Below are 11,256 nucleotides of genomic sequence, written 5' to 3'. Positions count from 1 at the left end.
TTAATTATCTGTTGGATGATCTTTTTCTTAACATAAAATGATTATATTCCTCATATGATAGACATATCGTTTATAATTTGGGAAGGATAAAGTCAGAGATATTATAGAATCCCAAAAATCAGATAAGCTAGACCTAAAAGAATGTTAGCTAAAAAGTCTTCAACCTGATTGGGATGCTCTTACTAATATATGCCATGTTGTTGAATTTGAAATAACAAACAGAGTATTGTTTCTGTACGTCGTTAGATCAGAATTAGAATTGCAGGCCCGCAACGCAGAGTCGGTTTAACTTAACCCCTACTACTTCTTCTTAAGTTCCCCTCTCCCAAACCAAATTTCGTGTCTAATCTCGTCGCCTCGCCGTCCCCCACGCCCCCAAAACCCTAGACGCAACCCGGCTCCGCCGTCGCCCGCCGCGGCCCGCGGCCATGGATCTCCTCCGCGCGAACCTCCACAAGGTCCGCATCCCGGAGCCCACCAACCGCATCCACAAGGACGAGTGCTGCGTCTCCTTCGACACCCCGGTAAGCCACCCGCCCCCTCCCTCTCCACGCCCCTCCTCGATTGCGGCCGCTAGGGTCTGATGCTAATTGCCTATCTCCGTGCCTGTGCGCGTCGCAGAGGTCGGAGGGTGGGCTGTACGTGGACATGAACTCGTTCCTGGGGTTCGGGAGGGAGCACGTGGCGTGGAACTTCGAGAAGTCGGAGAACCCCGTGTACCTCCACATCGTGCAGCGCCGGAAGCCGGAGCCAGACGAGACGGATCGCCCGCTGAAGAAGCCAACCCTGCTCGCCATCGGTATGACAGACCTTGTAGCTAATTGAATCGTGTGTTTGTATCGCCTCCTGCTTCTATTCGTTCATGGCCTGTGGGCCTATGCGAATGCCATGCTTTGATTGACAACGCAATTGCCTCTGTTAATAATGATGATGGGCGAAACAACAACAACATTATCTCCGGATTCACACCAGTGTGTTATTCTGGAGCGGTTTCGACTGTGTAGAATAGTGTGCGAGGTACACACGATATGATATTTCGTTGCAGCTTATGATTACAAGTGCCTTACTGTGGTCGTGCTAGCATTGGCTTGTTTTGTTTGATTAAGACCTCTCCTGTGATGTGAATTTTGGATTTGCATGGTGACCCTGCTCAGCTTAGTGTAAGAAAGCTTGTGTTTCGATATTGTTTCTGTTTTGCTGAACTCTGCCTTGCAGCACTTTTGTGCTATTTGATTGCTTTTTTTTTTGGTTGTAGAATGGCATAAGCATTAGAAATTTATTTTAGATTGTAATGTAAAGTGTCTCTGTTGGTTGATTGTTAGTTTTGGCGACACATTCTTTGGTGACTGTGTGTGCCAGCTTTGTGACGAGACTTGTCTATATATTTGGATCTTCAGAATAAAGTTATGAGCTCACACTATGGGTCTCCTGTTCCCAATTTCTGGTCAGTTTAAGTTTTTGCCATTTCAAGCAATTACTTCACTAATATTTTTCTTCTTCCTAATTGATAGGCATGGAGGGAGGTTTTGGTGAACAAGAACCTGAATACGATGTGACTTACAAAATCGTTATTTTGCCTGAATTTTTGTCTCTCCCATTTCCATCAGTTGATTTGCCAGAGAAGGTAATTTTCTGGTTGTATAAGATTGAAGTTGTCCTGTGCATACTTAGTTTAGTTCTTTACTCTACTACAAACTACAAATATGCAGGTTAGGCTCGCAGTTGATAAAGTTATACTTGCGGAGAGTGCTGATAGAAAGCAACAACTGGCTTCTTGGGTGGCTGACAAGAAAATAATCAGTGCACATGCTATGGATCTGCAACAACTAGACAATGGTGTTATTGTGCCCCCTACCGGGTGGAAGTGTAGCAAGTGTGACAAAACTGAGAATCTTTGGTTAAATTTAACTGATGGTATGATCCTCTGTGGGAGGTGGGTCTGGGATGGAACTGGCGGGAATAATCATGCTGTTGAACACTACCAGCAGACTAAATATCCTTTAGCGGTGAAGCTTGGAACAATTACCGCTGATTTGGAAGGAGCAGGTAATGCTACACTTAAACTTTTGCATATTTGGGCTTGCTCATTTTTATTATTTACTGCTATATATACCTCATCTTCTGGTGACAATACATTTGTCATCGTGTCAAAACATGCAATCACAAATTTTGATCTCCAGGTCAGTCGTATGAAAATTATACAATAAAGTAGGTTTGGCATAAATGTGCTTTTGGAATGACTGTTATGACCTTTATAGAAATTTAGTTGGAGAAGAAGATGGTTAAAGTTGCATTCGTAGGCATATAAAGTTCAAAAAAAAACACTGGAATGAGTATTTTCCAACCGGTAGCAAAGATACATCGTTTTAGTTGGTGTCCAATAGTTTCAGATTGTTCTTTGAAACCCTTCCGATCTATCCTTTAGATACAGGGTTCATATATGTACCACATAGCCTGTTATCTTTATTTAGTAGTATATACATTTCCTTGTAATTTCTTGCCTTTAGAAAGTTACAGCCTGCATACCCTCTTATGTATACTTGAGAGCATTATTGATGCAACCTTTTCCTTAAGATAAACCGGGCATGAGAGATTGCTTTTGCTATTTATTCCGTATTAAAGTACCTATTCATACCTTGTTTTTGTGACAGCTCAGACGTTTACTCATACCCGGAAGATGATAGCGTTGAAGATCCAATATTAGCTCAGCACTTGTCGCATTTTGGTATTGATTTTTCTTCACTCCAGAAGGTGAGTTGTCATCTTTTTGTAATGGCACCTATCTGGGACAATTTAGCTCTACATTCTTTGGAAATTTACTCTTCTTTGGTTCAAATCAAATTGATTCGTTCACAGCAAACATACTATCTGACTGTTGATTGCAGATTTACAGAACTGTTATTTTCAGTCGAATTATTTTCTTTTCGGCGTCGATCAGTTTTTTGACTCTCTGATTCTCCTCTTTCCGCGCATGTTACTTTTCAGTTTTTTTTTGGATTTTGGTTAATGAACTTTCCAGCAGGTGGTTTTGGTATCTAATTATTTGTTTATTAACTCTGGGTAATAGACTTTGGCGTGGATGGTGGTTTTTGGTTGTATAGTTGAATTCTGTTTTTGTTCTGTTTCTCTCATTTTTCCCTTTTTGCTTTTACTCCCTCCGTTCCAAAATATAGCGCGTCCTCGGTTTCCGTGCTTCAACTTTGACCATTAATTTAATCAACAAGACCGACTGCGGCGGGCGAAAAAATTATACCAATGAATTCGTATTCAAAAAAAGTTTTTAATTATATAATTTTTTATCCCGCCGCAGTCGGTCTCGTGGGTTAAATTTATGGTCAAAGTTGAACCTCGAAAAGCGTGGGCGCGCTATATTTTGGAACGGAGGGAGTATGTTTTTGTTTGTTGCTAGTTCAATCAAGTGCATATTCGGATGTTAGTAGTTTTAACATTTCGACAGTAATGGATTTATAACACGTTATACTTGCCTTATAAGCTCTGAAAAGCAAGGCTCTAATGAGCTTCTGAAATCATGTAAAATGGGTTTTAATTGATAATGCCATGAGTCGTTTGTGTGATGCAAAAATTTGATTGATACCGAATTGAGAACCAGTCAATTTGATAGTGCAATGTGTCATTATTTGTTTGGTGCAAAATTTTGATTGATACCAAATGGGAAATCAGTCAGCTGTCAAGTAAACAGTCCCTAGATTTGTTGTACTAAATGTCAAGTGCCAATCCAGATTAGAATTATAAACATTCAGGGAATTATATCAAAGAGCATTGCGGGATTGATCCTCTAACAAATGTTAGGATATTGCCTGGTTTGATTTTTAACTACGACAGTTCATCTTGCTCTTGGAATTATTATAATTGGCCAAGCAAGTGATCAGTGTCTGGTTATTTTACAGACAAACAAAAAGTTGGTACAACTGGTGGTCCATCGGTGTATATAATTCATTTATTGCCGTTCCTTGATGCGTGATTTTCTTTTCTTTGTGTGCAGACTGAGATGACTACTGCTGAAAGAGAACTTGACCACAACACTAATTTTGATTGGAATAGAATACAAGAAAGTGGCAAAGATGCCGAACCTTTATATGGGCCTGGCTATACTGGCCTTGTAAACCTTGGAAATAGGTATCACGGTTTGACTGTATGAGATCATTTTCTTTTCTTATAACTTGCGTATAGTAAGACACATCTTTTCTCCTTTTGCAGTTGCTACATGGCCTCAGTAATGCAAGTTATGTTTTCAACCCATCCCTTTATATCACGGTTGGTTCTACTTCCTCTTGATATTGTGTGACCTCTTATATATTGTTGCACCCGGACCCTCTTTTCACCTCAAGTAGCATCTGCTCTTCCATTTATTCATTTAATTGTTTCAGGTACTTTGAGAAGCAGAGCTTGAAAGCTGCGTTTGCAATTTCTAAAGCTGATCCAACGTTGGACTTAAACATGCAAATGTAAGTTTTCACGGATGACCTATGTGTGTGTTTGTTGAATGTGCCGCTATTGTTAGGTAATTGTTTTCACATTTTGGTTATCTTTTAATGCTAAATGCAATCTTGAATGTAAAAGTTGTTTGGCCATGTATTCCCTTTGTTGAAAACATCATATTCCTACAGTTAGATTGCTACCATCATACAGAATTACTGGTTAGCCATTTTTTCTTCTTCTGCTGACACTTGTTGGCAATTTGAAAACTCTTCATGTTCACCTGAGTGTGGTGTTAGTTAAGGAGTCACTATTGTAAGTTGATAGCAATGTTGAATCAATCATGCATCATGCTGTAGAAAGAGAACTGCATACTTGTAAGAAATTATCATTGGCGTGATATTTGGTTTTTTGTAGAAATTATCATTGGCGTGATATTTGTTTTTTTGTTTAACTTAGAAGGGTAAGCGATTTATGTTGTTGTGCAAGAATTTAATCTAAATATCCATGTTCTTGTCCTCTCCACTCTCTTTTTTAGGACAAAGTTGGCGCATGGTATGCTCTCTGGTAAATATTCTGCACCCAGTCAAGAGGTAGTATTTTGTTATATATTGATTTTCTATTGTTTATAGCTGCCCATAACAGTTCGTATTCATGTGGACTGTGGGCTGAGGATGCATGGGTGGTGCTCTCTTAGATTTCTCACGTAGTAGGTCTGTATGTGAGTGGTGATTTTATTTGAACGGAGAGTGATAGGCAAACCATATTGACATGTTACATTGGTTAGTCTGGATAAATTATCTGGAATTGCACGTTAATTAACATCCGCCAATCTCTTTGTTATGAATCACATTTAATGAAAGGAATGGAGCTTTGAGCTCTTTTTAACTGTGCTACTCTGAGCTTCTTGATGAGCACATCATCAACTGAGAAAGTGTTGCATAGGCATAGCAATGGTCATGCGTTATCTTTGTTCCATATTAAATTGGGTGGAGCTTCCTAGGGACAAATATCCTGTTGTCCTATCTTATACAAATATACGATTGCAGGTTTATTAGTTCCTTTTGTAATTCCCAAATATGTTTTTCTCCACCGTAGTGAAACTGTGTACTCTACTACTACTCCATCCCATAATATAAGACGTTTTTGCAAGCTGTTTTAGCTTGCAAAAACGTCCTACATATGGGATGGAGGGAGTACTTTTTTACCCTTTCTTTAAGCAATACAAAGTGTTGGGAGTACCCAACCACCCAGTATGATCATACTTTTGTGTTAGTCTTACGATCTGGGTTGCTGATCTGTACTGCGCTATAAGCTGTACTGAACTGTTATGGTTATTTAGTGCCAGAGCTTTACAAATACCATGAACCTACTTTTGTGTTGATACAACTAGTGTTCTATGGTTAATTTACAGGGACAAGAAGGAATACGCCCCCGTATGCTCAAGTCAGTAATTGCAGCAAGTCATCCTGAATTTTCCAGTATGAGGCAACAGGTAAACCTTTTTATGCCTATATTGACCAAACACATCTTCTCCCTTTTCTTTAACTTATTATTGATCTTTTGGTGAAGTGAAGTATCCTTCTACTTTTAATTTCCTTGTCTATTTTGTGACATTTTTATCTTTACTTTACCTTTTATTTTTTCTTATATAATTATGCATAATATTCCACCAAATAGCGGACTCTCTGAAGTGCTTGTGTTGTGTGCGTGTGTGTGTGTGGGGGGGGGTGGGGTGGGTGGGTGGGATCAGGATAACCTAGCATGCCAAGAGCTCAGGCGTAGAGAAAATAATTTTTTTCCTCCATAGTTTTGAGTATAACTAGGTTCTTAACTTTCATTATATTATTTATTATTCTTTCCAGGATGCCCTTGAGTTCTTCCATCATCTTATTGACAAAGTTGATCAGGCAAACCCTGGAAACCATGAGTTGAATCCTTGTACCGGCTTCAAGTTCATCATCGAGGAGCGGGTTCAGTGCCCCTCTGGGAAAGTTTCTTATAATCAACATTGTGACAACTTCCTTACTTTGAGCATACCATTGCATGAAGCGACTAACAAAGGTGGCTTTGAAAAGTTGTTGTTCTTTTGTTTCTTGTATATAATCTAATGTACTATAGAACCTTGACATTTGTGGGGCGTGCAGAGCAGCTAGAAGCGTTCCATGAGAAGAAAGCAGCAATGGACTTGGATGGAAAGGAAGTGTAAGTCACTCATATTTCCTGCAGTCTCAACTGCATAGTAAGTATTTATGTCTTATTCTTCTGCATCACTTTGTTTCCATCATTCCATGGCAGGTCTAAGGAGGAAATCGTGAGGCCAAGAGTCCCACTGGAGGCATGCTTAGCAAGTTTTTCAGGCGGAGAGGAAGTGCCTGAGTTTTACAGCACTGCATTAAATTCAAAGACGACAGCAATTAAGTATGCACATCCTGAAATCTATAATCTTTACAACAACAACAACAACAGCAAAGTCTTTAGTACCAAACAAGTTGGGGTAGGCTAGAGCTGAAACCCATAAAAATCTTGCAACCAACTCATGGTTCTGGCACATGGATGAAATCTATAATCTGTAATTGCCAACAACATCTTATCGAAGTTCTCATGCACGTGCACAAACTGCAGCACTTAATTCTGTTGGTGTTCTTTCTTATCCCATTGTCCATGCGTGCGCGGTTAATATATTTTATTGATATCCTGATGGAAAAGGCCAGTCTTTTTTTGGGAACACTTGGGCTCAGTTAGCGGTTGCCAAACTGTGCTTATTTATCTGTTTTAGAAAATTTGCCTCAGAAGTATCAAAAGCGGGTCGAACAAACACTAAAATAGGATGAAGCTGTTTGGGCCAAATGAGATTATCATTGTCATAATCCCCACCGTAGTGACAGATACAGCCAATTAAGTTGAATTTGCGGTACTCTTTATATTCTTATTAATGGAGTATTTGTCATGCAGTTTACATGTTTATAATTATATAATTATTTGATATTTCTGTCAAGTAATTGTTAAGAACTGGGATATTTCTTTTGCTGAAATATTTTTCATTTATTATGATTACTTGAAATAACGAGTATACATTTCATTGAAGGACTACTGGCCTTAAAACTTTTCCTGATTACCTGGTGCTTCAGATGCGTAAGTTTGTAATGGGAGAAGGATGGGTGCCAAAGAAACTTGGTAATATTTCCTACTCTTGTGATAATTTCGAATTGGTAGGTGTTATATGTTACTCGATTTGAGTAAGTTCTCAATGGCTTGCCTGAAATTTAGGAATAAGTGATGGTTTTGGGGTGCTCGTATCCCTGATCTGTACAATTTTTTCATTTGGTTTAGATGATTTAATAAGTCCATATTTGGATGTCTTGAGCCTTGACATTTTATTTCCCTTTCAGATGTTTATATTGATGTGCCGGATATAATCGATATATCGCACATGCGCAGCAATGGTGTACAGCCTGGGGAAGAGCTACTGCCTGAAGGAGGTTTGTTTGTCCGCTGTTAGTATTTTTTTCCTTCTGAATGTGTTCTCTATTACCCCCTTCTTTGATCACTTGGCAATACCATCTTCCAGCTTCTTGTGGCAACAAAGCTGAACCTGCTCGTCCTGTTGCCGACGAGGATATTGTATCCCAGCTTGCAAACACGGGGTTCAATTACTTTGCCTGTCAGAAAGCTGCTATTAATACATCAAATGCAGGAATTGAGGAGGCAATGGATTGGCTCCTCTCACACACGGGGGATCCAGGTTGGCATGCAGATGCAATGGGTTACATTGTTAAATGCTTTTTTTTCATTATTATGAAATGATTAATGCATGAGTTCTAGCTGTGATAGTTGAAACTGTTGTCTACTTATGCAGATATTAATGAGCCGATATCTCAAGATCCAATGCCTGCAGAAGACACTATTGATGAAGCAAGTCTTCAAACCCTTGTTTCCTTTGGCTTTCCAGAAGATGTTTCTCGAATGGCCTTGAAAGCTTCTGTAAGAATCTCTTTTATGATTACTTCCTTTGAATGGATGATTATGTTTTTTAATTATTATTTGTATGAAAATATTAGACAGCAATATTGGCCTTCTTTTGTAAAGTTGACGCTTGCCTATTTCTGTATCATCCTTTCATTTTCCTCTCTAGTGTTGCCAATTAACTTGGCCATGTCCTTGATACTCTTTCTGTGTTGTGTATTATTAGGGTGGAAATATTGAGAGAGCCACGGAGTGGGTTTTCAGCCACCCTGAAGCATCTAGTTCTGTATCTGCTGATTCTTCAACAAACAATGTAAAAGATGACGACTCGAACATATCAGATGGAAGTGGCAGTAAGTTTCTCAAACACTCGTGCCTGCCTTTATTTTGCGCATGATCTGATGCAATTGATTAACAGTACTGGGTTACAACCTAATGTCATTGCTGCAAGTAAATAACTATTGTTTGCCTGTGTCCCCACCACGCCTCCCCATCTCTGGCAAATTATTATTGTGCAATAGTTTTAAATAGGGTACTTAGTGAACAGTTTCTCCCTCCCCTAAGAAATACGCCTGTTTGTGGTGGTGCTTGGATGAGCTAATTCTGCAAGAGCTGTTGTTCGTCGGTTTTTCATACTTGTTCAATGAAGTTTCAATCTGTACACGCCCAAAAGTATATCTGTATAAGACTTGGTGACTTTCATCTCCCAAACTGGCCCGTCTTAATCTTAATAGAAGTGTGTGAACACATTGGCTTCAATATTTTTCATAACTTAGTCGATCACATTACTCCTGAAGCTCAGTTAACATATATTTATGCTTTTTCTAGGATACAAGCTGATGGCATTTGTGAGCCACATGGGAACCTCTACACACTGTGGGCACTATGTCGCCCATATCCTCAAAGATGGGAGGTGGACGATCTTCAACGACAATAAGGTTGCTGCATCGGTCGACCTGCCCAAGGACATGGGATACCTCTATTTCTTTCAGAGGATAAGCAGTTAGAGCAGAAGATGAAGTCATAGTTCATGCACACATATCATCCAGGAGCATGGCGGATGGTCGAAGGACTCTAGTTCCAATCTGACTTGATGCGACTACTTCGCCACATCCTGACGTGCTGGTCTTAGGCTAATCACGTGGGGATACTGCTTTGTTGGTTCAGACGTTATGCATTGGCAACTTCAGTTACGTTTATGCTTAGTACCATGTGACTGTTCATGCAAAGTGAATGGTTGTGTTTGGAGTCGTACAATCTGTCAGCGTTCCGTTGGTTTCCTTGGTTAGAGTTGGAATTTTATTCGAGCATTGTTGTTTGCTTCTCTCGTTGACCATTGTTGTTTGCTTCTCTCGTTGACCATTGTTGTTTGCTTCTCTCGTGGTACCATTTGACTGTAGCACAGGAAGGAGCGATGCCACAACTCAATAGCAAGCCAATTATCGGTATTGCTCTGCATATGGCAGTTCACGTCCGATTTAGTTTATACGGTACTTGAAACGGTACTGCCCAGTTTATGATACTTGAAACGGTACTGCCTAGGAAAATGATCTAAAGGTGATTTAATCTATCGTACTCCCTCTGTTCATTTTTATAAGTCGTTTTAGACAACTGAAATTGATCTGTTTTGCATGTTGTTTGAAATGTCTACAAGGCCTTATAAGGCCTCTTTTGGTTCATAGGATAGGATTATCATAGGAATAGGAATTTTGTAGGAAATGAGATGACATGTATCTCAAATCCTATGAGTAGGAATAGGAAACAAGATGTTATTTAGTTGATACCAAAGAAATTTTTTCATTGAGTGTAGGTTCATTTTTATTTTCTTATGAAATATGGAGGATAGGAACCAATCCTACGTAGGAATAGGAATCTATTCCTATGAACCAAAGGGCTCTAAAGGAAAAAAATCCTATCAAAATTCTATCTTCTAAAATTCCTATGAAATTCCTCCAAACTAAAGGAGACCTAAAAGTGAACAGAGGGAGTACTAAAATTGGATTTTATTTTTGCGGGATGTACTAAAATTGGATTGATAGAAATCACAGCAAATTATAGTTGTGGCAAGCATACAATTAGACAGGTTACAATTGTGTATTGATTAATTGTTGCATATGTAGTTAATTAATAGTCCACCCTATGATCGCTATCCAGAATGCAGCCATGATTGAAGATCGCTATCTAGAATGCAGCCATGATTGAAGATGAATAGATACACCCTATGATTACAATTGGACAGATTACAATTGTGTATTGATTAATTGTTGCATATGTAGTTAATTAATAGTCCATCCTATGATCGCTATTGGTTCGCTCTAGTGTTTGTAGTTGTGGCTAGGTGGTCTACATTTGTTGTACTGTTATGATGAAGATGAATAGATAGAAAAAGTACTCCCTCCCTACACTATTATAAGATGTTCTAACTTTTTTTTTCTAAATCGGATGTACATAGACATGTTTTACTATGTTTGTTCACTCATTTCAGCCAATATGTTTAGTCTATATTGAAATATTCAAAACGCCTAATAATAGTGAATGGAGGAAGTAAAAATAGAGCATTCACTATTACAAAAAGACACATCCATAATGTTTTGGGCTAAACGAAATATTTTATCATATTATAGGCGCAATTTTAGGATAAAAAGTGTGAAACCATGTATTTGTCATGAATGTGTTGACGAAATACTTTCATGACAAATAATTATGACATAAAATAGGAAAAATTGTCATGGACGGACCAACCGCCCACTTGGATGACGTACTTTGGGCCTTCAATGACAAAAAAAATCAAGATAGAACTAAGGATGATAATGCTTTGATGATTTCTAGGGTGAGTTCTGCTTTGCTCGGTAT

The 11,256-nt window shown here is 38.9% G+C and overlaps 1 protein-coding gene across 1 annotated transcript; it reads left to right on the top strand.

Moving 5' to 3' along the window:
* Positions 1-273: 273 nt before the first annotated feature.
* LOC123060490 (ubiquitin carboxyl-terminal hydrolase 14) lies at positions 274-9,727 on the top strand. Its single transcript, XM_044483238.1, has 19 exons — positions 274-524; positions 622-799; positions 1,512-1,624; positions 1,710-2,046; positions 2,657-2,751; positions 4,004-4,137; positions 4,219-4,275; positions 4,389-4,466; positions 4,976-5,030; positions 5,852-5,932; positions 6,303-6,501; positions 6,585-6,642; positions 6,736-6,858; positions 7,526-7,614; positions 7,830-7,919; positions 8,009-8,182; positions 8,297-8,421; positions 8,630-8,756; positions 9,232-9,727. The coding sequence occupies exons 1-19, from the start codon at positions 429-431 to the stop codon at positions 9,408-9,410; spliced, it is 2,388 nt and encodes a 795-aa protein (XP_044339173.1). The 5' UTR covers positions 274-428; the 3' UTR covers positions 9,411-9,727.
* Positions 9,728-11,256: the final 1,529 nt, after the last annotated feature.

The sequence above is a fragment of the Triticum aestivum genome, chromosome 3A (assembly GCF_018294505.1).
Source record: "Triticum aestivum cultivar Chinese Spring chromosome 3A, IWGSC CS RefSeq v2.1, whole genome shotgun sequence".
NCBI classification, from domain to species: domain Eukaryota; kingdom Viridiplantae; phylum Streptophyta; class Magnoliopsida; order Poales; family Poaceae; genus Triticum; species Triticum aestivum.
Note: the sequence above shows the minus strand (reverse complement) of the source record. Positions and strands in the feature narration are given on the sequence as shown.